Source organism: Coptis chinensis, chromosome 3 (genome assembly GCF_015680905.1).
Source record: "Coptis chinensis isolate HL-2020 chromosome 3, ASM1568090v1, whole genome shotgun sequence".
Classification (NCBI taxonomy): domain Eukaryota; kingdom Viridiplantae; phylum Streptophyta; class Magnoliopsida; order Ranunculales; family Ranunculaceae; genus Coptis; species Coptis chinensis.
The window spans coordinates 9,054,985-9,080,301 of NC_141458.1; the positions used below are offsets into that span (position 1 = coordinate 9,054,985).

Sequence of the window (25,317 nt, forward strand, 5' to 3'; positions counted from 1 at the left end):
CCTAAGGGCAGCATATTTGTCCACTACAATGAGTTTGTTAATAAGATTTGGGACATGGAAAGTCCTCTCTTTTCTCTTCGTCCCCATGTCTCTTTATGAGGAATACATACTCGCCATGACGCATTAACCAAAAGAGAGTGAACTTGAAATTGTGTAAGTACCTTACAGAAGCACTGCACAAGATTTTTAAACGCAAAATTTGTGGAGTTTAGTTTTGATGGAAAGGATGCATCTGGTGGGAAATCTGTAAGTTAATAACTTCAGTACAGTTCTAGTCTAAAATAATGTTAATTTGCACATCTATAGAAATGAAGATTCTCCATAAAAAAACAAAAACATAAATATAGGACACCTACTGACGAGTGACGACCAGTGGCATGAGTGGTTTGCTGCCAGATAAAAATGAAAAATAAAATGAAAATAAGAAGCCCACGAGGACGATCACGGTGGGACTCGAACCCACAATCTCCCGCTCCGGAGGCGAGCGCCTTATCCATTAGGCCACGCGATCAATTCTTTTGCTATTGTTCGTTGTTATACTTATTTAACCGGCTCTAAAGCCCTATAATAAACACAGCCAGTAAACAACTTAAGTTTCTAATTAGGCTGCTATTGGTTAACATAATTTAAATCAACAAAAACACAGAAAAAGGATGAAATTATTTCTCATCTTCATACTCATAGCCTTGTAGCCTTGCAATAGTTTTAGTTGTTTTAGAGAGATGTAGCTTCCTTTCTAAATAAGCTGATGGAGATACTACACACAACCTTTCTCTTAAAGGGACATGTTTGAAGGCAGCTCATATAGTGTCTTGAACAGTTTTTTAATTTATGCTTGTTAATTTCTTTATTGTACGACCCTATAACATGTCTGTTTAAAAGAAAGCCCGACTCAACACATTCTCTAACGAGAAAGCCTGACTCAACACCAACATTATACAACAGATGCAAGTTTGGAGGAACTAATGCAATGTATTCTAACTATTAATTCACGCATTAGCTTATAACTATTGTAAAGAGTTCAATACACCTGACCGATATATTCTCTATTTGATTATGTAGAAGAAAAAACAAGCTCGAGTTCAAATTTAACAATGTACTTTTCTATTTTCGGTATGGAAGCCGGGGAAATGAGTATCATCAGAGGTGCATGGTAGATGCTATTGACAGTAACAGTTTTCCTCTCAAACATCAAACAACATAATACAGACACTATACATTTTCACCAAAACTGACCAGTGCAAGGGCAACTTTATAAACGCGAAGAACAAACTCTGAAGTAATCAAAATACACCGAGGGCCAATGTAAACAGTCAATTTCGCCGTCTGTTGGTTTTTGAACGTCTTTTAGCGTTAGCTGTTGAAGATTGCTGCAATGGGACTGGTAACACTGTTCCTCCTCTAATGTCATCAGAATCATTCATCTTATCAAGTGTTCTTTGAGCTTCAACGTAGACCGTAAGATCTCTAATCTGCACCATTAACATGAGACTCTAAAATAAAACACAGTTCTACCTAAATAAGTACGTGAAGAAGTTCGGAGGTCGTTACATATATACAATACCTGTTCTTCCAAATCCACTATTTGCTCATCCTTCAATCTGAGTGTCGATCTTTCCCTGAAAGAAGAAACATAAGTTGAATTTTTGCGCAGTTGAAAAACAGCCATGGCCATACTCAAACTTCTATGATGGAGTCTCAACTGTCAGACATTGACACACTCAAACAGCGAATGAAAACCAAGTTCAATGCACAAGGTAGTTATGACTATTCATTGAGTGGTTACGATTATCAGTGAGAAATGACATTTTACCTTTCTTCAATTTCCTTAACCTCCTTCCGCCAGATTTCTTGTTCCTTAATAAGGCTCTCATTGGTCTAACAAAAGATATACCAAACAATGTACGGTATCAAAAACTAAACTGCTAAAAATAAGAATGGGGTAGCAAATAAACAGAGCATACATTGGCAACAGATTTCTTCTCCTTAATAGTTCTTTCGATGTTAAGTTGGATCTCCTGCAGCTTTGAATTCACAGCTTTTTCCACTGCTTCAGAAATGGACTTCTCCTTTCTACTTCTCGCTTCTAGGAGTAATTTTTCATAATACTATGAAATGAACGAAGAGGTTAGGGACACTAACCTGTAAATCAATACCATGAATAGGGAAATCTAAGCTACCAAGGATGATAGTAAGCAACATTAACTAAGACTCTAAGAGCCTATCAGAACAGCAGCATTGCAGACGCTTAGGTAAGGCCATGCTTTGATCAATCTCAACTTTTGCAGAACAAAATCACTTACTCGGCAAACTGTCTGAAGAAGTTGAATTTATCAACAAGGACATCACATTACTTTGGGGAATGGTCCTCCCTCTCCTCTCCCCAACCGTTTTGCTCCTCCTATGGGGCGAGGTTAATAACTATACTGTCGGGAACTTACCACTACAGCGCATTAAAAATTTATTTCATCTACGACAATTACTTTAAATTTCAAAGGTCCATTTCTGGTAATCTTTCAGCAAGGTTAGAGAAAAAACATATATAGCTGCACGCTGAAGCATTTTTAAGTACCTGTCTCTGATTTTCAAGCTCGCTTGCAAGCAAATGGTTGTACTCATCAACTTTCTGTCCAAATGTAGAAATAACAGTTACACACGCATACAACCAAAGAATAGTACCAAGCGAAGAAATCATATAGAAAACATGGAGAAGAATCTGAGTAGTTTCAGTTATCCTGATTCTAACCAAGCTAAGTTGCCCAATAATCACTAACATATGGTGTAGTAGCCATATTCAAGGATGTATCACATAGGTACTGGGCCAAGAGATAAGGCCCAGACCACAGTATGTGTTGAGCCAAAAGAAAGGCCCAAGACTAGACTAGGCCCCATGAGGTAAACCTAAGAGAGGGATATAAAAAGGAAGAGAGGGGAGGAGGAGAAGAGGAGGGAGAGAGGGGTGAGGAGAGAGGTGAACTACGGCGGCTTGATCCCGAAATGGGTACGTAGGCAACCAAATTGGTGCAGCCGATCCAAAATATAGAGTAAATGTGAGTAAAGTTAGAGATGGGCGAGATTCGCGGTAAAGAGGTTGTAACAAATGGCGCCGTCTGTGGGGACTGTGCTGGTTTCGGTTTACTTTCGCAGAGGTAAAGCTAAACACTTGGCGGTTCCTGAAAGTAGTAGTGAACGTGAGGGATGGAGGCTCTTTGTTGAAAGCTGTAGGTACTTTGATTCCACGATTTGCTAAAAAGATAAAGTTTCAATCTTTTGGTTTCAAGCACCATTATGGAAAATTAGAGAAAAAGGTAGAGGAAGAAAGAATTGAGCTTTAATATACATGTTGGCGAGCTTGTAAGCAGTGTAGAAATATACTTGAAAGTTTATCAGTACTGACTATCGAAAACATTGACCAGCTTTTAAGGAGACGAATTGAAGCCATGATTTCTGTGAAATGGGTAGTGGGGTCCTTAAATCAGATTATTGGACCCCAAGGATTCTTGAATAATTGAAGAGCATCAGCCTAGGAGCTAGAACCTTGATTTGCATCTTCTCAGATCAGACCGGTCTTTTAGCAACTGTGCATCCGACCAAACAAGATATCCCCAGATCTGCGAACCTAGATGTGGAAGGAAAAATCTTAAAAGTATTCATAGATTTAGAGTCTTAAGAGATTCTCTTAAAAGAAATGGGATTGGCCGAGTTAAATCATACACCAGATACAGATGGTGGCGGTGCTAGGGATGCTATCGGCAGTGAAGAGGCTACAAGGAACTCAGATCTGGTTTCAGGAGATAGGGCTAACGTGGCGTCTTTGAGTCAATATGGCAGAATGTATTTCGCATACTGTTGTTGTTGTCGGTGGTGGTGAATGGGTCAGATCTGGTGGTGAGTGGAGAGATGGGTAGAGAAGATGGGGGAAATGGTGTTATCCGATTTGAAGGGGATTGCCGAGAAGAATTTGAATACTGCTGTTGTGGATTGTGTTATTGGGATTCCTGTTTATTTTACGGATTTACAGAGGAGGGTGGTTATGGATGCGGCTACTATTGCTGGTTTGCGTCCTTTGAGGTTGTTTCATGAGACTACGGCTACTGCTTTGGCGTATGGGGTTTATAAGACTGATTTACCGGAGAATGATCAGGTGAATGTTGTATTTGTTGATGTTGGGCATGCTAGTATGCAGGTTTGTATTGCTGGGTTTAAGAAAGGGCAGTTGAAGGTTTTGGCTCATTCTTTTGATTCAAATCTTGGTGGTAGGGATTTTGATGAAGTGTGGTTCCAGCATTTTGTGGGGAAGTTTAAGGGTGAGTATAAGATTGATGTCAACCAGAATGCTCGAGCTTGTCTTAGACTCAGAGCTGCTTGTGAGAAGTTGAAGAAAATGTTGAGTGCAAATCCAGAGACTCCTTTGAATATCGAGTGCTGGATGGATGAGAAAGATGTGAGGGGTTTCATCAAGAGGGATGAGTTTGAGAATATAAGCCTTCCTATTCTGGAGCGTGTGAAGGTTCCTTTGGAGAAGGCTATCGCAGATGCTGGGCTGACAGTGGAGAATATACATATATTCAGTTGAGGTGGTTGGTTCAGGTTCGCGTGTTCCTGCTATCATTAGGATTTTGACCGAGTTTTTTGGGAAGGAACCGAGGCGGACTATGAATGCCAGTGAGTGTGTTGCCCGGGGTTGTGCTCTTCAATGCGCTATACTCAGTCCCACATTTAAAGTTAGAGAGTTTCAGGTCAATGAGAGCTTCCCCTTCTCGATTGCCTTGTCCTGGAAAGGGACTGCATCTGATTCCCAGAAGGAGCAGCAGATCCTAAAAGAGAGCGAGAGTATGAGTATACTAGGGGGTCACGGTATAGTGATGCGACAGAATCTCTTTGGCAAGCAGAATGTGTCATGAAAAAGAAGGACTTCCCCATCAAATATAAGTACTGTCTAAGTGACAGGGCAGACAATGTTTCTGTGGAAGTTGGCTCACATCGGGATCTCGCAGCTGATTCAAAGTCAGCAAGTCAACCGCGATACATTTTCCTATATGATGGCATCTTTCGAGACATGCCATGGAGGGGTGTGGGTGTTGCTATCCCTATGTTCTCTGTTAGATCAAAAGAGGATCTTGGAGTTGGCGAATTTCTCGATTTGAAATTACTTGTTGACTTGGCAGTTGAGTCAGGATTCCATTTGGTTCAGCTGTTACCAGTCAATGATACCTCTGTGGATGGAATGTGGTGGGACTCATATCCTTATAGCTCCCTCTCGGTATTTGCACTGCATCCATTATATTTGAGAGTACAAGCACTATCAGAAAAAATATCACTTGAAATTAAGCAAGAGATCTTGGAGACCAAAGAACGTCTGGATGGAACCGTAAGACCTTCTACACCTTTTATATTGACGGAAGCTTACTCATTCACTGTTGGGATCATAGGTTGTTGATTATGAGGCTACTCTGGATACTAAGCTTTCAATTGCCAAAAAGATTTACTTCCTAGAGAAAGAGTCGATACTTACCTCTACTGCCTTTCAAAAGTTTTTCTCTGAGAATGAAGAGTGGTTAAAACCCTGCGCGGCGTTTTGTTTCTTGAGGGATTTCTTTGAAACATCAGATCACTTTACGTTAGCTAAAGCACAGACAAGCTATTTGAGAGCTGTGCTGATGGACTTGAATCTGAGAGCGATGAAGGTCAATGAAGAATTCGAAAATGAGAAGAGTAATGGAAAACTTGCTTCTGCGGCTTTATGTGATCTGCAGGTTCTGTATGAAGCTTCGAAGCAACAGGATAACGATCTTGAGGCAAGGATCATTGAGCTGGTAAGAAAATTTCTGATTACCAATCGAGAACAGATGATATGCACCTTCAATTGTACACAATGGAGCAAAAATCAGATGAAATGGAAGCTCTTTTCTTCAATAAAGTAGAAGTTTTGCAAAAGGATGTGGGGGAAAAATTATCTATGTTGGAGAAAGAGTGGAGCTTCACTCTTGCAGAAGTTATGGAGATGGTTCAGAACCTTGATGCATCCGTTGGAAGACTGCCCGACACCAGCAATTCAACTGTCCAATCTGATGCCATAAATGTGGGCAGCCCTGTTACTGACTCAGTTGACGCTGCAACCAAAAGGATTGAGGATCTGCAGCAGAAACTTGGAACGTCGTCCAAATGAAGGTCTCATGGAGACGCACAGTTCTTTCAAATCACTAAATGAGAAATTCTCCGACTTGCATGTAAGGAATGGACTAGCTTTGGAAATATTGGGACTGATTTATAGTGAGCTTAAACAGTTAACACTTAGCGCATGTGAAGATGCCCAAGTGAATGTGTCATTGCTGCTGCTAGTATTGTGGAGAAAGAAAGGTCGAGAAGGCTAAGTACAGCTATTTTGAATCAGGTAGTGCGGGAAGCATCAGCTTTCATATCACCTCCAAGGACCAGAGGTGGAAAAAGAGGACGTCTTTATTATTGCACACAGGAGCGTAGGATGCGTTAAGCGCGGGCTGCTAGTATGTGATCGGAGAAGACGAGACGAGATGAATTGTTGGTGTGTCTGTACTGATTACGACGACGGTGCTCTGGCTGGGTGCACGGTGTTTGTTCGATTGGTGTGTTTCGGTATAAGATCGGTTGTGGAGGTTAATTGCTCGGCATTGGTGATGCTTGTAGTGAATGCTCATGTCAGTTATGATGGTGGCTATGAGTGGTGTGACTGACTGGTAGTGTTGTCTGGTAATGATGATTACAAAAAACGTAGAAAGGCATACACCGCAACAGGTTACCGAGAAAGAGAAAGATCCGCTGTACCGCGGAATAGAGTGGAGATTGAGCTAGTATTGGGAGATGGATCCATCCCACTTATAAAGCCAGATAATGGGACCCCGCCATGAGCGGAGTTCCCGGATGCACATTCGAAGCGAGAGCCGGAGGGGTTCGAAGAAGACCCTTCGCGGATATGTCGTGGGGCTATCAATGAGTGCGGGGGGGATGAGCTCTCTGCGGACCCTCGGTCCAAAAAGCGTGTGGGGCGGCGAGATCCCGTCCCGGCATGGGGCGTGTCGAAGCCTCGCGGGGATAGGATATGCGGACAGGTGACATCCGAATCAAACATGGGGGCAACCTGAGTTGCCCCTCACTAGATTCCACTCCTGAGCAGAGATAGCAGGGGGGGGGGATGAGCCCTCAGCGACAACCCGAGCAAACCCGGGGAATGGGATGAGCCCTCCGCGGATCAGAGACGCTAGAGATACATGGGGCAATGGGAGAGCCCCAACCGGCGGCAACCCGGTAGAGACCGCGGAGTGGGATGAGCCCTCCGCGGATCAGAGACGCTAGAGATACATGGGGCAATGAGAGAGCCTTAACCGGCGACAACCCGGTCGAGCCGCGGAGTGGGATGAGCCCTCCGCGGATTGGAGACGTTAGAGATACATGGGGCAATGAGAGAGCCCCAACCGGCGACATCCCGGTCGAGTCCGCGGAGTGGGATGAGCCCTCCATGGATCGAGATGTGTTAGAGATACATGGGGCAATGAGAGAGCCCCAACAGGCGAAATCTGAGCGAAAGCCCGCGGAGTGGGATGAGCCCTCTCCACGGATCGAGAGATGCTAGAATCTTTTGGGGGCAATGAGAGAACCCCAACCGGCGAGAGCTGAGCAAGCCAGCTGGGGATGAGCCCTCCGTGGATCGAGATGCTTTGGAGATCTGGGGGGCAATGAGAGAGCCCCCAACCGGGCGGCGAGAGCCCGCGAGCCAGAGTGGGATGAGTCCTCCGCGGTCGGAGATGCTAGAGATACATGGGGCAATGAGAGAGAGCCCAAAGCAGAGAAGAAGCGAGCCCGCCAGCGGTGTGATGAGCCCTCCGCGGATCGAGATGCTAGAGATACATGGGGCAACTAGAGAGCCCCCCATCGACAACCCGGTCAAGCCCGGTGGAGTGGGATGAGCCCCGCGGACCAAAGATGCTAGGGACACATGAGGCAATGATAGAGCCCCAACAGCGAGAGCTTCGAGCGAGCCATGAGAGGGGATGAGCCGCCCAGCGAACGGGAAGGCAAAGAGACGAGGCAGGTCAAAGAGAGTAGCCCCAGAACTGGTTGAGTCGCAGGCCCGGAGATGCAAGAGATATCTGGACATGAGATCCGAATAACGGGGGGGACGAGCCCTCCGCGGACATGAGATCCGAAGTCAAACACCCGGGGCAAGCGGGGTTACCCCTCATCAGACTCCACTCCGGAGCAGAGATAGCGGGGGGGAATAAGCCCTCTGCGGACATGAGATCCGAGTCAAACCTGGGAGCAAGTGGAGTTGCCCCTCATCCGACTCTCCACTCCAGAGTAGAGACAACGGGGGGGGGGTGAGCCCTCCGCGGACATGATGGAGATTTCTATGAAGGAGAGCTTATAGCTGGGCGGAGACCCTCCGCAGACATGGCAGTGAGTTCCGAGAAAGAGAGCAGGCGGCTGGGGGAGGCATACCGCTGATATGGTAGGGAGTTCTATGTGAGAGGTGATGGTTGGGTTGAGACACATCGTGGGCATTGTATCGAGTTGAAGGGAGAGAGCGAAGAGGATGAGATCCTTTGGGGATACGTTAATGGGGTATATGAACAAGAACTGATGGATTGAATACTTCACAGACATACGGTCCAGGAGCAAAGTATATGGAAACGAAATGTCCTAAGGAGGAGAAGACTACGTACAGTCACAAGATGCTGTGGATATCTAGAGTTCAAAGAGAGAGACAAGAAAGTTTGAGGACTTCTCGGGTCCGCCGTCGTCATCGTCGCCGAACCCGAGAGGGGGCAAATGTAGTAGCCATATTCAAGGATGTATCACATAGGTACTGGGCCAAGAGATAAGGCCCGGACCACGATGTGTTGAGCGAAAAAAGGCCCAAGACTAGACTAGGCCCCATGAGGTAAACCTAAGAGGGGGATATAAAAAGAAGAGAGGGGAGGAGGAGAGGAGGGAGAGGGGTGAGGGGAGAGGGTGAACTACGGCCGGCTTGATCCCCGAAATGGGGTAGATGCGTAAACAACCAAATTGGTGCAGCCGATCCAAAATATAGAGTAAATGTGAGTAAAGTTAGAGATGGGCGAGATTCGCGGTAAAGAGGTTGTAACATATGGTAAGAAACAGATGGCACTAGTCTCAAATATTTAAAAACGTACATGACTCAAAGCACCAACTTGGACCACTTGCATTTAACATATGATATAAAGATTTCGAAACCACTTGCATTATATCCTAGGAAGCACGGATACGGATACGCGGACACGGCATTTTTCAAAAATATAGGATACGGATACGTCATGGATACGTTTGAATAATATATATATAAATATTATATAATTGAGCATTTTTCACCAAATTCAAATTAAAATGGCAATTCTACTTCATAAAATGACCAATTCAAACACATTAAGCAGCAACTTTGTATAAGTGTATAACACTGCAAGCAAATGCCAACAAACAAGATCAAAATAATACAATGGATTTGTCAATCAAGTTGTCCAACTTCAACTATGTCATCTTCAACATCTTAATTCACTTCATCTTTATTCTCTTGCATCTCTTCTTATCTTGGATTTTATTTCATTGTTTTTTTTTGTTGAAGTTCCAATTTTTTTTTGTGAGATTACTATTCCCGCGTGTCCCCCGCGTATCGGAAATTAAAAAATCGGATACTCCAAATCGTGTATCCGAGGTGTATCCGTGTCGGATACGTATCGGACACGGATACTTCACCCATATAGACGTATCCATGTTACATAGATTATATCTTCACGGAGACAAAATTAGACAACTATGGCACTAGAAAAAAAAATAGCAGACCAACTTGGACAGTGTCAATCCACGTTGAAAAGTCTCTTTGAGACTGCCTCCCCCCACCCATTCATTGAAAACCCCTTTTGCCTTTTAGTCAGCAAGTCAGTTGCACACAAGGGAAGGAGACTGAGTTTTACAGGAAGAAAACAGTTTACAAGATGAAATTGTATGGATCTGACTATGAGAGTTACAGGCATGTTAAGGCAAGTATGCAGGAAAATGACTGAGGTTGAAAGAAAAGAATGTCACCGCTTCAATTTCACTGCTGAGCACAGCTCCACTAATTCCAGATTCTTCACTGCCTTCACAAGTTTCAAAATCTCCATTATATGGCCTGCAGTATGAGTTCAACTCGACCGATTTTCCATCAGCTTTTGACTGATTCAGACGGTGAACATAGTTATCACCAACATAATCCCAAACTCTTTGTGTTTCCAAATCAAGAGAATAGCAATGTTGGGTATCTGTCCAGTGCTGGATAGCGTGACGTTCTTTGTACCTAAAGAAGAAAAAATTGTCCTATAAATCACGGACTTATGATAGATAGATCATACAAAAAAGAATAAGAGAAAAAACGAGCAATAGGAAGCTGAAATTATAAAGCTTAGATAAAGAAGGGAAAAGTAGACAACCTTCCACATCCTATAAAACCACAGATTACACAGATCCATAGATTCTCTAAAGTTCCACAAATAGAGCAGGTTGGTTTCTCAGACTGCTGCTGACAAAATCTGCATACCTGGAAATTCCAAAGCATACATTTATTACAACTTACCATTAGCTTTCATCGATACTGCCATACATGACCTTAGTACATGACGAGATACAATCAGGAGGTTCCTCCTCGCAAGTTTATCTAAAAGAGTATTTACATGAGTAACAAACAGAAAGTGTGACACTTAGATTATCCAGCTAAGCCATCAACTTTTTAATGTGTGCACAGGTAAAATACCTATGGCCACAAAATACTGTACCTAAAACACAGTAAACTAGTGAATAAAGGGTGTCAACATCCATATATTTTCCATAATGTTTCTATTTTCGTTTCTCCTTTCCTCAACAGACTCTTGGCATAATAACTGAATCCCAAGTTTGTTAACTATGCTCACAAGCCACTGGAGTTTCTTACCTTTCAAACTTTCAGGTTTGAAAATAATAGAATATCTTTTTTTCTCAGTACAGAACAATACTATTACTAAAACTAGAAAAAATTCTCACCAAGCAAGAAGAATCCGTCCATTTGGAAATGCAGGGACACTGGAAAGAATGGTCGCAAAGTGTCGCCAAAATTCCACTGGTGTCTTGGTCCAGCCTCTCTAAAACAAAATAATTGAACAGGTAAAGAAACAAACAGTCTTTATTCACTCTCACACACATACTGGAAAGCAAGTACGTACCGAGGCAAACAGGACAAGTAGGTAACTCGGTAAACCCCGGGGGAGGAGTACTAGCAGTCTCTGCCAATTCTGTATATTCCACAGATACTGCAAACAGCATATGACAAACCTCAGCCTGCACATATTAATTTAAAAAAAAATATATTAAATTTTCCTTAAATAAAAAATCACACCAAAATCACAAGTCTTGTTTACCTCAGTAGACAAAAACCTCCTCCCATTAAAATTGCGATAAAAATCATCAGCTCTTTTCTCATCAACAAGTCTGATCAACACACTATACCGATCCTCCATGGCATCATTTCTGCACATAAAAAACCCCCACCAAATAAATTAAAAATTTACATATAATAATAATAATAATAGGTAGAGAAATTAAAAAGTAATATCAAACCTGATGAGGAGAATTTCGGAAACGTGTTGAAAGTAGGAGCCACAAAAGCGGAGAAAATCATCAGAAGAAAAGTGGCTAGGAACAGCAATAACAAAAAGAAGAGGACTGGATAATTTCTCTTCCTCCTCTTCTTCTTGATTTGTAAAGTGAGTTGAAATATTCCGATAAAGATGGAGTATTCCTCTAGATTCTTGAACTTTAGGGTTAGGGTTTGTAAAAGTGTTGGATGTGTTAGAAGTAGTAGTACTAGTATTATTGGAAGAGATTTTGAGAAGATTGTGTGTATCGATTGAGTGGATTTTCAGACTAAACATTGTTTTCAAATCTCGATTTCTGTGTCTCGTCTCGTATATATATAATTCGCGGGAAAATGAAGTAAAATAATAGAATCAAGTATTTTAACGTGTTTTGGTTCTACGAGTGAAATTGTGACATTTGGACATTTATGGTTTTTTTTACATTTACTTGTAGACCCTATCAATCTCTGTTATGTTTTGGATAGAGTTATGTTTCTTCGCCCTCTCAATCTCTGTTGAGCATGTCGAGCTTATATGTATTCGGGCTCACTTTTTTCTTTTGGTCAGAATCACTGCTTGCTATTCAAAAATCAAAATCTAGAGCCTTGTACTATTCACACTGGTCCTTCAGATTACATAACGTGTCATTTGGAACTCATTCTTCACAAACTTACCCTAGATAACCACTTTTACCATGTCTTTACGTGTAGGAGATAGTTGGTTCGGCGTAAGCCCTAGATAACCACTTTTACTATGTCTTTGTAGTTTGTAAAACACCTCGATGATTAGCAATTGTTCATTGTGACATATTAAGAAGACAAGAAATCATGTCATTATGATACTCTGTCAAGGTCTGATCTACTTGTCTTTTCCATTAGTTTATCCAATTGGTTTCAACATGGGAGTCTAACCAGGGCGAATGGAACTTTATAAGCTGGTGTAGCTTTCTGTGATTATAATTAAAGTTTACATTAAGACCTGCATGATATGTAAACATTTAATGGGCTGATGGCTCTGGAAAATTTGGTAGGAAAGCCTAACAAAGCAAATACCAAATTGCATGGTGTGGGAATGGTGGGATGCCTTGTCAGGCCGAGGAATTGGAATTACTGGAAGCCCCCATGTACTAGCCTAAAATTTCATTTAAGCTCACTAGTTGTACTTAACTTCCTTTTTCATTTCATGGGTAACAAGGGCGCTTTCATAAAGTTAAAAGCTCCTCACATGAAACCAAATATAACTACCGTACCTTTACTGCAGTGGTGAGTATCTCTCAAATGTGAAATTTTAGTCTGCTTTTGTCAGATTTGCTAGGTTTTAATTATCAGTTTTGAGAAATTGTTATCTTAAGACAGTAGATAACTGCATTGTCATCAATTTTAGCTGAAGATGTTTTGTGCATTCTCATCCCTTCAATCTACTTGCTTGGATTAACTTGCAGCCACACCCAGATGTCATGCCAATGTCATATGCGAACAACTTCCTTCGCATGTTTTCTTAATTACTTTGTGCAAGTGCCATTATATGCTGTGAATTGGTGGAGCACCAAATACAAACGCGAGGTAGAAGCTCCAGAAGAAACATATTAACATCAAGAGATACACATTCGCGTTTTGTTCCCTGCTACCCCTAGTTCGGTGCTTATTATAGGGACTTCACTTTTAAGACTTAGGGTATAGTTTAGGGATTATGGATTAAGAATGTGGCCGGGAGGAAAAAAGAGAAAGGTTAAACATGTTGGCTACATGTTACCTTGATGTAGTTGGGGGTGTCCAACACAAATTATGATTTTTAGATCAATAGCAAACTTGTAATAATTTTTTTTAGAGTCCGCCCAACACAAAATGGGAGGTGACCATAATGCATATCTTATATATATACAAGTAACTTGTTGTGGGGTGTGGCCGTGTGGGTGAAAAGTGTTAAAGAATTGCAAATGGATTTCGTCTGAACAAAGGGAAAATGCATACCTATGCTCACATAATATATATCTTATATATAAGAAGAGTGGCCTTTTAGCCTTTAGGTTGTAAACTTGTAATCTCCTGAAGACTTTATTCTTAATATATTTTTACTAGTCTATATATGTTATCATGTTTCATGTTGTTCCATGTGAAAAGTGTTAAATTTTCTACAAGATGGTATCTTGTTTAATTTGGTTTACATTTAGGGAACCGGAGCCTTGTTTACCTCTTTTTTCTTTGATTCGGAACTCAAACTTGGTTTATCTGGAGACTTTCATTTATTGTATCATCTATTTGCTCCTTTCCTTTTGTTTTGATTGAACTTGCAGCCTAATTATATATGTTTGCAAGAAAAGTAAAATCTTTGCAGTCTAATTCTGTCCATCTTCAGGAACTCTTGGTGTAGGGGAGCGATATCCTCATAGGGCATCGCACTCGCGAGGAGCATAAGCGAACTGAAGATATCGACCTCCAAGACAGGACGAACGGCCTAAGCGGACACGTGTCGCAGGCGGCATAGATGAATCCAAGGCGACCTCCAAGACCGACCTGCGAGCAGCTCGAGTAGGTGGTGCGAACGAAGATATCTCAGTACGAACACTTCGCCAAATACAGAACGCTTCGGGTAGAAACACGTCCCACCTGGGGTAATGATTGCCAAAATCTTAGTGGTAATCTCAACACCGGGAAATAGGGACTACCGCATCTACCCCAATCATAACAGATCCAATTCAACACTCATCCGCCGATCTCCACCCTACATTTGTACAAAAAGAATACACGCCCGGAAGGATCTCCTCTAAAAACTCTATAAATACCACCCCTACCTGGAACTACGTCGGACGATTCTTCTCTCCTCCTAGAAAAAAAGCGAGAGAAGATCGTGGGCGGGTTAAGCTCACAATGACCTCGGTCACATCCAAATTCCAAACCCTTCCCGTTCTTCCTTATTGTAATTAGGAGAAAACCAAAACGCCCCTTTACACTTGGAACTTGTTGCTTTCGCCTCTTGGATTTTTGTTATTAACGTATTATAAGCACCACCAATAATGCAGATCACAAATTCACAACCCTCCAAATGTAAAACAAAACAGTCTGAATGAGGTGTGCAACATATATACTACTCAGATTGCTGAGATTGATACGACGTGGTTGTGGAAATTCACTCTACCTAAATTTATAGTGAATGCTAATGAAATAGATTGAGACACTGCTCATCAACATTTTCCAAGAGTTGAGATGGTTTATCTGGAGATCCCTGGAAAACAGCCAAACGGGGTTGTTTAATTGTTAGCAAAATCAAACAAATGGTAATTATTTCAACATGAACGACTAGTTTCTTCTTTAAAATTTTCAACATGATCCTTAGTTCATGCTTTAATGATAATTTTTCTATTTTAATAACAGACGACATGATATGGGCCGTGAAATTTCCTAACATAAGAGCTGATTGCTGAAGTGGTCACACTATGTCAACGGAAGGCTTGTTATTTGTCTATTCTGATACGTGCAGAGTCATTGACTTTCATTGATCAGTAATCCCATATTCCCATCCATGACAAAAAAACCTCCTCCCTTAATATTTAATTTCATCACAACTTAACTAAACAAGTCCTTATTCTCATTCCTCCCTCTAGTTTAAGGTGAGTCGAAATTTCCCTTCTCGTTCTTGAAACTTTTCAGATTGCTGTAAATAATTAGATAGGTGGGTTTTAGTCGTAATATGGAATTTGATAGGTGAGTGCTCTATATCATTTCATCAAATGCTGCACTTTATATTTGAGCTTCGTTACAAAACACCTAGCCTTGTAATATCTACCTCTACATTTTCATAAATTTCAAATGTTTTAGGCGGTCAATTTTATGTATTCCTTTTTTTTTTAAGTTAGAAATTTGAAAACGATGTGTTTGTACTTAATAGTATGAAGATCATCCAATTAGAATTACATAAATTATTCGGCCAAAAGTCACAACTAAAATCCATATTGGACACTACGTTCGGCTTACATACATATGTTCTATGTTGAAGAAACCAAGTCTGATTGTGCTAAATTTGAATACAATTTCGGTCAGAAATCTGTGGTTGATCACTATGCTTGGTATTGTTTAGATTCATTTTTGTTTCTATCTTTTGATTCGCTGGCAACCTATTTTTCTTCATCTTTGATGTGGAAATCTTTGTCAAAAGTAGTAGAGGATATACATGATTTCTCAAGGTCGAGTTCGGACACCTGGACCAAGATGAACTCTCAAATTCAAGAATACAACCCAGGAACTTATTGATCACTTAACAATCTATTACATAATATATAAATTCGCCTAGTAAACAGTTCAAACTCGCTTTCTTAGTTATTACAATACTCAGGATTCAGGAAGAATAGACCATGGAGATCCTTGTCAAGACTTATACTGGAAAAGCAATTACAATTGAGGTCCAAAGTTCCGATACGGCTGCCATTTTGAAGACCAAGATCCAAGATAAGGAAGGGATCCCACCAGATCAACAAAAGTTGGCCTTTGCTGGAAAACGTTTGGAAGATGGTCAAACTTTGGCCGATTGCAATATTCAGAATGGGAGTGTAGTGTTCCTGATATTGAGACTAAGAGGTGGTGGTAATACACTCTATATTGCATCTCAATATGTTCATAGTGATGGGAGTACAGTGAGTGATGATGAGATGTATGACACTGCTCCTACTTCTCCAAGCGTTGAGATGGTCCAGAATCAAATTGGAGAGCCCAGAGCTGAGATGGTTCAGAATCAACTTGGAGAACCTTGGAAAACAGGATTATTTGATTGTCAGCAAAACCCAGCAAACGGTAACTACTTCTACATGATTTAGTTTTTCCTTTAAAATTTTGAGCATGATTCTTAAAAGATATTTCCTACATTTAAATGGAGTGCTTTCTATTTCATAACAGTTGAGTTGATTCTTAGTAAAGAGATATGAAAATGTGCAAAGAGTGTTTGTGAACATGATAGACAATATGTTTATAAGCCAAATCATATGATATCAGAATTGAATAATCACATACTAATGCATTTTTTTCCCCCATTATTATGTAGCTATTATGACCACAGTTTTGCCTTGCGCGACGTTTGGGCATATTGCAGAGGTCTTAGATGGCGGGAAGATAAGTAAGAGAGAAAAATCCTTTTTCCTTCATTAAATTAAGTGATGAAAAGAGATCGTATCACATAGCCTGTAGTGAGTATATAACATATTCAATTTATAATAAAGAACGGTGAACAGAAGTTATCTTAGGAATCAATGAATTTGGAGGCCGGTTGCAAAAATGATCATTACTGTGGTGTATGAATTGTATCTGGTGAGGTACTGTTAGGTCTATGTTAATCTCAAGTGATGGCTAAACTAGAGTAGATAAAATTATAGATTATCGGGAAAAAAAAAGAGTAGATAAAATTATTAATACTTATATACTCATTTTTGTATCTAATTCCTTAGAATTGGACATGTGCAGCCCGTTGTTCAGGAAGTTTGATCTACCTTTTCCTGATGCCGCTACTATGCTCTCAATTGGTCATGGGTCCAAAGTATAGGGCAAAACTAAGGAAAAAGTTTAACTTGGTGGAGGCTCCATACGGAGATTGTTTTTCTCATGCATTTTGCCCTTGCTGTAGCCCTTTGCCAAGAGTTCAGAGAGCTCCAAAGCAGAGGACTGGATCCAAATCCAGGTATTTTGTACTTTATTACTTGTATGTCTAGTAGTCGTTACCTAGTAACACGTAAATGTTGAAATCAGATTAAAACTAGATCTGTGATCTTATAGAAATCGAACATAAAAATTAATGGTGCATGATGTGAAATAATTTAGGATGGAATGGACTCCTTAGCAACAAAACAATACAACAGGGATATCCAGGTCAAGTCCAGCATCCCCCTCACAATCAAACCATGTCCAAGTAAATTTCACTGACTCTCAAAGATCAAATGAAAATCCTACAAGGATTAGAAAGCACTCCTTGGCAATGCGGTAACCTAGTGGCCACTCTCAAGCACACAGAAACACTTCTGCAAGAAGTTAGATACACTGATGTTTGCATAGCTGAACGCTGAAGCATTTTTAATAAGTGTACTGTCTCTGATTTTCAAGCTGGATTGCAAGCAAATGGTTGTACTCACCAACTTTCTGTCCACAGGTAGAAATAACAGTTACACACGCATACAAACAAAGAATAGTGCTAAGTGAAGAAATTGTATAGAAAACATGGAGCATGAGTAATTTCAGTTATCTTGATTCTTGCCACTTTTCTCTTTTTCCGAAAACCCGATTTTTTTGAATTCTGATATGATATTTTTCAGTTATCTGATTTTTCTGAAAAATAATTGGATCGGAATTGGAATGTGTTTTCAAAATCCCGATTTTCTATTAATTTTCGAATTTTTAACATATAGCCGTCTATTTCATATAGTTACTAAATTAAAACTACATATAATTTACAAATCAAATAAAAATCCTAGAGAAGTAAAAGATTGTGTCTTTTACAACTTCAAGAAATCAATATTGTCATTCTAGTACATGTCTCTCTTTCTCCTATATTTCTATTTACTGAATTAATGCATTAACATAAGGGAAAAAAATTGTTAAATGAATGTGTTAAAAGGTCTATTTGTTTACTGAATTAATACATTTCAAAATAATTGTTAAATGAATATATTAATTGGATAAAAAGTGATCATCTTAAAAGAGAATCTGATTATATAATTCAAATTTTCGATTTACTTTCGAATTTTGTCTATTCCAAAATTTCCAAAATATTTTCGATTTTCTGAATTCAAAAAAGAAATTGTCATCCAAAAAAAATTGGAAAATTTTCCGAAATCCCTTTATTCAATTCGATATGAAGTCACCCCTACTTGATTCTAACCAAACAATGTTGCTCAATAATTGCGAACATATGTCGCTCCTTGGTGCTTAGGAGCGAAAAGTTTCCTAAGCACCCATCCACCACACATCCACCATTTTTAAAATAATAATGATTAACCCTGGTTAATTAAAATCTAACAAAACATTTATTTTATTCTTTTTTCAAATCATTTTTTTTTCTCTACAAAACTTTCATTTCTTTGGTTTTCTACAAAAAAAAAAAAAAAAAAAAAAAAAAAAAAAAAAAAAAAATCCACCAAGTAAAAATTATGAAAAATTATTGTTAGTAAAACAAAAAATAAAATAAAAAGAAAAACCCTTGTATAATAAAATAAAAACTACTCTACCATTTATGGGGAAAAAACGTTAAATTTTATCATAATTAAAAAAAAAAAAAAACCTACTTAAATGCAATTACAAATTACAATTTTATTTCAAACCAAAATACGGATGATAATAGCCAATAAAAAATAAAATTGAGAAATTTGCATTGTAATTGAATGAAGGAAAACCCCTTGAAAAATATGCAATATAATTTTTTTTTTTTTTGTAAATTGTTTTAATTTTAATTGAAAATAATATTTTATTTAATTTTTATGAAAACACAAATAAAGAAAAAGATATGTGAAGAAAAATGAGATGATTTGGAGAGAGTAAAATAAATATTTGGTTAGATTTAATTTAACTAGAATTAATCAATAGTTAAAAGATAGTGGATGTGTGGTGGATTGGTGGTTAAGAAACTTTTTTGGCTCCTAAGCGTTTAGGAGGCCTAATTTTTTTCTCTAAGATTATAGCACCAATGACTAATCTCAAATATTTAAGGACGTACAGAACTTAAAGCACCAATAAAGATTCTAAAATTGATATAAAGATTTCAAAACCACAAAGTCATGACCTGCTGTATATTGTATCTTACAGGAGACAAGTATGACACTGAACAAAAAAAACAGACCAACTATGTCCAGTGCTAGATCAAAATGTTCCTATAAATCACATAAATCATGATAGATAGATCATACAAAAAAGAACAAGTGAAAAAGATGCAATAGGCAGCTGAAGTTATATAGCTTAGATAAAGAAACTATTGTTTTCAAATCGGTAGGGTTGACGATCAGTTGGAAATTTTCTTCTTCAGGCTTATATGTTGTGGGAAAACCACCAAATTCCGAAAGGCTGAATGTTGTTTCGCGGGATCGTTGCTGATGGTGTGGACCACGCCTACTTAATTGATTATCTGATTAAGTTAAGTTAAAGAATAAGAATTTTCCCGTGCCAATACTTGAAAAAGTTACACTAGATACATCACATACATAATATATTAGTATCTAACACATTCTAGCTTTGAATTTCTTTGCTTTGGTTTGTTAACACTATCCTAGTATACCGATTCGCTTTGCGGTGTTTTTTTTTTTTATCAGTAAGCAAAAATTTGTATTGATAAATATGGTTGTGGGAGAGGGGAGGGGAGGAGGATTTTACATGACAGTTACTTACAGTCTACTCACACATTTAGCACTATAAGAACTTAACAAAATATAATAAACATGTTTTAACCTCCCATTTTTATCCATTTTTTAAATAAAAAAAACTTGATCATTGTCTTGATATATTTGCCAATTGATCTGCTGTATTGGCTTCTCTCCAAACTGGATCAATTTGCAATAGTCTAAAAGATTTATGCATCTCTGCCATCTGTCGCTTCATACACCAAGGTACACTTGATATTCCAAAAGCATTAACCGCAGATGTCGAGTCTGACTCCACCCATACCTTCCTCCAATTTCTCTTAATAGCATACTCCACCGCCTCTAGAATTGCCAATTTCTCTTAAAGCACCCCTCTTTTGCTTTGCGGTGTTGACTGACGTTAAGAAGAACAAGAACAAGGAGGAAGTTTAAGATGTATGGAACATGTTGGACGTTTTTCCAATCAAGAAAATCAAGGCAGAGAGAAAGATCACAGGTTTGCCAAAAAGAGTGTCAGCTTTTCCAGTTTTCTTTGGGTTGAGAATTCCCCACTCCCTCTATTGCATGGTTACTAGCTATTACCTCCATTGGATTTGTTTTGAGAAAACATTAGAACAAGACAACAAGTTAAAAAAAAACAATGTAACACAAATTGGCAAAGTTAATTACTAAGAAAAGAGTGTTTAATCAAATTATTAAATATGTCGTCCAAAGAAACCAGCCTAAGGACGTAGGCACGCACACTTCAGTCAGTGTGTGTCGTCTGATAGTAATTGGCATGCACACTTCGTCCGTTACGCGAAGAAATGCAGAATCGTTGACATTCAAATCGAGTTACCAAACCCCATTTGTTAGCTAGAAAACCTCGTTTCACCTAATGCAGTCCTAAATCATTTTTCCCATACTCTATTTCTGGCATTAGCCTACTTAACAAGTTCTTGATTCTCACCCATCTCTGTAAACTAATTAAGGTAAGTTAATGTTATTTTATTGTTCTTCCGTTTTTCCGATTTGTAACCAGTTAATGTTCTTTGCTTGGATCTTGTCCTTTGAAGTTTGAACTCTCGAGTGATTTCTTTGCGAATCAGAAATCTAAGTTCCTATCTTAGCCGTCCTTGTACAGTTGTACGCAATGACTTGGATCCTGTTCAATTTATGTTTGACACTTTGACCCCAGTACATTATTACAGAATGTTGGTATGTCCAACTTTCATCCATCAAATCTCCGCATATAGTATCTATATACAGTCTACACTCTGCACTCTACACTACAATTTCCACAAAGGATCAAGTTCATCATGCATTACAGTGATTTGAAATCATATGGAATCACTATTAATTTAATTACAAAGAGGAATTCTCCGTGGAGAGTTTGGCTACTTAATACCGAACTGGAATAAGCTAATGCAGACCCATATACAACTATACAACAACTCTGTTCACTACTTTACTTGTGTATCCCAACAATAAGTTAACTGTTTGGAGTGACTACGAGTCGTGATTATTTGAACTGTTTCTTTAGTTTCAAGTTTCAACAACATCATATATAGTTTCAATCTAATTTTTGACGTTATATGAAAAACAGCTTAATTCTTTTCATCTTCTTCTTCATTTACAGATGCAAATCTCTGTCCAGACTTTTACAGGAAAAGTAATTTCTCTCGAGGTGGAGAGCTGGGACACAATTGAAAATGTTAAAGCAAAGGTTCAGGACAAGGAAGGTGTCCCACCTGATCAGCAACGGTTGGTCTTTTCTGGCAAGCAACTAGAAGATGGCAGGACCCTCGCAGATTACAACATTCAAAAGGAGTCCACTCTACAGATCGACAATGTAAAAGCCATTATCCCGTACAAGGAAGAAATCTCGGCTGACCACAACCAACTTGAAATTGGCCGGACCGAAGCAGATAATAACGTCAAACAGGATTCCAGCCTCCACCTAACAGGCAACACCATTACCTTAGAAGTAGAGAGCTCGGATACTATCAACAGGGTAAAAACTCTGATTCAGGATAAAGAAGGTATTCCTCCAGAGAAGCAAAAGTTGATATTTGCTGGTAAGCAGCTTGTGGATGGTAGGACTCTTGCCGATTACGATATTCACAATGAGTCGACTCTGCACTTGGATCTCCGTCAGCAAGCTGATATGCAGATATTCGTTGAGATTGTCACAAAGAAGACCATTACTTTGGACGTGGAAAGCTCAGATACCATTGACCGTGTAAAAGCAAAGATCCAGGACAATGAGGGAATCCTACCAGATCAACAAAGGTTAATGTATGCAGGTAAACCACTAGAAGATGGAAGGACTCTCGCTGATTACAATATTCAGAAGGACTCAACCCTGTTTCTTCGTGGTGGTATGCAAATCTTTGTCAAATCTTTAACTGAAAGAAGGATAATACCCGCGGTCGAATGTTGTGATAAAAGTTCAGATACCATTGACACGGTAAAAGCAAATCGGCAAAGGCTCACCTTTGCAGGTCAACAGCTCGAACTCACTGATTACAATATTGAGGACAAGTCGGCCATGGTAATCTTTGTCAAGACTTTAACTGGAAAGTTGTTTAGGTTTGAGGTCCAAAGTTCGTATACGGTTGGGAGTTTTAAGGTGAAGATTAAGGATAGCGTGGGTATCCGACCAGATGACCAGTTGATCTTTGGGGGAAGGCAATTGGAAGATGATCGTACTTTTGGCTATTACAATATTCAAAATGAGAGTACACTGCACCTCGTAAACAGACTAAGAGGTGGTGGGAATGCACTCTTTATTCCATCTCAATATGTTCAAAGTGATGATAGTACAGCGAGTGAAAATGAGATAGATGACACTGCTCAACTTTCTGCAAATCGGCGAGGGCGGACCTTTGCTGGTAAACAGCTCGAGCTCGCTGATTACGATATTCAGAAGGAATCAACCATGGAGATCCTTGTAATGACATTAACTGATAAAATATTAAGATTTGACTTCAAAAGTTCCGATAAGATTGACAGTTTGAAGGCCAAAATCCAGGAGAAGGAAGGGATCCCAACAAATCAACAAAGGTTAATCTTTGCAGGAAAGCAATTGGAAGATGGTCAAACTTTTGCTCATTACAATATTGGAGTTGGGAGTCTAGTGTACCCGCATCTGATACTAGCTGGTGGTGGAAGTGATGTGAGTATAGTGAGCGGCAATGAGATAGACGAGACTGGTCCCGAATCTGCAAAAGCTGAGACGACTAATAATCATACTGAAGAGCCCAGAGCTGAGATAGTTCAGAATCAAATTGGTGAACCCTGGATAACAGGATTATTTGATTGTCACCAAAACCGGACAAATGGTAATTACTTTTACATGAAATAGTTTTTTCTTTAGTAGTTTCAGTATGATTCTAAATAGGTAGATGTGAAGCTTAAAAGGAGTATGTATTTCCTAACACAATGTCAGTTGACAGATTCTTAATACTCCAATAAGAATTGAAACATCAGATTCTTGATGCATTTTGTTTTCACTTTGTATGCAGCTATTATGACAGCATTTCTGCCTTGCATGACGTTTGGGCAAATTGCAGAGGTCTTAGATGGTGGGAAAATGAGTAAGAGCAAAGGCCAATTTTTAGTATTCTTTTTAATCATTGGCTAAAATTGCAGACTGATCTAGTCATAAAAATTAGATCTGAAAATACAAATGTACAGTCGAAGTAACTTCTCCTGGGAATCACTGAATGTACTGTCAAAAGTGATGGTTACTCAGGTTTATGGACTTGTGCTGAGCTGGTGTTTATTATGGGATTGAGTCTTGAATCTTAAGTGATAACTAAATCTAGGGTAAATGAATTTGTAATTTTTAGGTAAATAAATCTTTAGAAATGAATGTGTGCAGCTTGTCCTTCAGGAAGTTTCATCTACCTCCTATTGATGCCGGTACTATGCTCTCAATTGTTTATGGGTTCAAAGTATAGGAGAAAGCTAAGAAAGAAGTATAATCTGGTGGAGGCTCCATATGGAGATTGTTTTTCTCATTTATTTTGCCCTTGTTGTTCCCTTTGCCAAGAGTTTAGAGAGCTCCAAAGCAGAGGAGATGATCCTAATCTAGGTATCTTCTTCTCTTTCCCACTTCTTTCTTCTCCTATTGGTCTTTTCCTGGTAACACATCAATTTTAAAATTGAAATATCACTAGATGTGTGATCTTATAGAATTCCATCCTAAAAACTAACGGAGCATGTGGACTAATTTAGGGTGGAATGGACTGCTTGCGCAACGGGCTATGCAACAGAGATATCCAGATCAAATCGTGCATCCTCCTCAGAATCAAACCATGTCCAAGTAAATTTTGGTTTTGCTGCGACTTCAATCTCTCTTTATTGTAAGTTTGTAACAATTCCTTGTAATACGTGCATATTTGAAAAACAAAAATATCGTCCCATCCCAAACTCCCACCATCCCAAAAGATTGAGTTTGATAACAATACTATGAAAAATCTTGCTGCTTCCCTAACGAAAGAAGGCATAACTGCTTTCCGCTTTGACTTTGCTGGAAACGGGTAAGTTGTATGCGGAAAGAAAGAAAAGAATATATGAAATTTACATCTCTTCAAATTTCTATTTATATTAGGATATAATATGCTTTTCACTCTTTCTAGTGTACAAATTTAATACTCTGTATGCCAAAAATTTCTATGAATACAATTCTTTTGGTGATGTCTTAGGCTCTAAGCTAGTAGTAAGGTGTTACGATAGTGTGGACAAAGTTTGTGGCTTCCACGTTGTAGAAGTCATCAAAATGTGTGATTGTTTCATGAAGTTTCAACTGAACTTGTTACCCGGAAAAGTGTTGGGGATTACACCAATATCAATCGGTTCCCCCACTACACAGATAACTTGTATGAACACACTTCAACTCCAGATAAATCTCAAATATCACAAACTACCTATACTAACATGCCCAACTCGCTAAACAACTATTAACAACGGATAATAATGTAAAGCGGAAAAGCAAAACCACAACACAAAGATTTACCGTGGTTCGCCAATGATGCCTACTTCCACAAGAGCCAGTTCTTAATAAAGTGGGAAGAAAGATTACAATCTCTCTTTTTCACTCTCACCTTACTAGATCACTCTTATCTCTTTCTGAGGTTGTATCTCCTCAAAGGTTATCTCTCTCTTTTGTTTTAGTCCGATTCCAATCCTTCCGACTTGTTTGGTTTCGTTGGTTAGGTTTTCCAAAACCTTGATTTTGGTTTTATCTCCAAAACCAAATTTCATGCGGTAATCTTGTAGAAGGCCCACAAAATTATGCTCGAGCCTTCAGCATCTTCTCTGAGCCGCCATTCGCTCTGGCGCTTGAGTCGCTACCAAGACTGGAAGCCGGTA

General features: G+C 39.3%; 3 protein-coding genes, 1 non-coding gene and 1 pseudogene across 6 annotated transcripts; 3 read left to right on the plus strand and 2 right to left on the minus strand.

Moving 5' to 3' along the window:
* Nucleotides 1–438: 438 nt before the first annotated feature.
* TRNAR-CCG (transfer RNA arginine (anticodon CCG)) lies at nt 439–511 on the minus strand. The gene has a single exon. It is a non-coding gene; the product is annotated as a tRNA-Arg (tRNA).
* Nucleotides 512–1,025: 514 nt separating this feature from the next.
* Nucleotides 1,026–11,996, minus strand: LOC147507771 (BRAP2 RING ZnF UBP domain-containing protein 1-like). Its single transcript, XM_086600452.1, has 11 exons — nt 11,620–11,996; nt 11,421–11,529; nt 11,226–11,340; nt 11,047–11,144; nt 10,461–10,567; nt 10,078–10,327; nt 2,573–2,626; nt 1,965–2,108; nt 1,814–1,878; nt 1,565–1,619; nt 1,026–1,472 (listed from the first exon to the last, which is right to left on the minus strand). Exons 1-11 carry the CDS (start codon nt 11,931–11,933, stop codon nt 1,314–1,316), a joined length of 1,470 nt encoding a protein of 489 aa, XP_086456578.1. The 5' UTR covers nt 11,934–11,996; the 3' UTR covers nt 1,026–1,313.
* On the plus strand, nt 2,787–4,799 carry LOC147507772 (heat shock 70 kDa protein 14 pseudogene; annotated as a pseudogene). 2 transcript variants are annotated; one of them, XR_015217790.1, is made up of 2 exons: nt 2,787–3,308; nt 3,417–4,799. The product of XR_015217790.1 is annotated as a heat shock 70 kDa protein 14 pseudogene, transcript variant X2 (transcript). The 2 variants fall into 2 exon arrangements; XR_015217789.1 differs by having other exon boundaries at nt 2,787–3,221.
* Nucleotides 4,886–6,866, plus strand: LOC147507773 (4-alpha-glucanotransferase DPE2-like). The gene is made up of 2 exons (XM_086600453.1): nt 4,886–5,371; nt 5,433–6,866. The coding sequence occupies exons 1-2, from the start codon at nt 4,901–4,903 to the stop codon at nt 5,922–5,924; spliced, it is 963 nt and encodes a 320-aa protein (XP_086456579.1). The 5' UTR covers nt 4,886–4,900; the 3' UTR covers nt 5,925–6,866.
* A 2,605-nt stretch (nt 11,997–14,601) lies between the features above and the next one.
* On the plus strand, nt 14,602–24,294 carry LOC147507774 (polyubiquitin-like). Its single transcript, XM_086600455.1, has 7 exons — nt 14,602–14,910; nt 15,008–15,337; nt 15,966–16,211; nt 21,577–23,282; nt 23,466–23,537; nt 23,825–24,037; nt 24,181–24,294. The coding sequence occupies exons 3-7, from the start codon at nt 15,985–15,987 to the stop codon at nt 24,270–24,272; spliced, it is 2,310 nt and encodes a 769-aa protein (XP_086456581.1). The 5' UTR covers nt 14,602–14,910; nt 15,008–15,337; nt 15,966–15,984; the 3' UTR covers nt 24,273–24,294.
* Nucleotides 24,295–25,317: the final 1,023 nt, after the last annotated feature.

Coding starts and splice junctions, on each gene's coding strand:
- LOC147507773 (XM_086600453.1), top strand. CDS start 4,901: ATGAAAAAGAAGGACTTCCCCATCAAATATAAGTACTGTCTAAGTGAC. Junction 5,372..5,432: donor AAGAACGTCTGGATGGAACC/GTAAGACCTTCT, acceptor TTGGGATCATAG/GTTGTTGATTATGAGGCTAC.
- LOC147507771 (XM_086600452.1), bottom strand. CDS start 11,933: ATGTTTAGTCTGAAAATCCACTCAATCGATACACACAATCTTCTCAAA. Junction 2,109..2,572: donor AGCTTGAAAATCAGAGACAG/GTACTTAAAAAT, acceptor TTCATTTCATAG/TATTATGAAAAATTACTCCT. Junction 1,879..1,964: donor AGAAGAAATCTGTTGCCAAT/GTATGCTCTGTT, acceptor ATCTTTTGTTAG/ACCAATGAGAGCCTTATTAA.
- LOC147507774 (XM_086600455.1), top strand. CDS start 15,985: ATGGAGATCCTTGTCAAGACTTATACTGGAAAAGCAATTACAATTGAG. Junction 16,212..21,576: donor ATATTGAGACTAAGAGGTGG/TGGTAATACACT, acceptor TCTTCATTTACA/GATGCAAATCTCTGTCCAGA. Junction 24,038..24,180: donor AGGAGATGATCCTAATCTAG/GTATCTTCTTCT, acceptor GGACTAATTTAG/GGTGGAATGGACTGCTTGCG.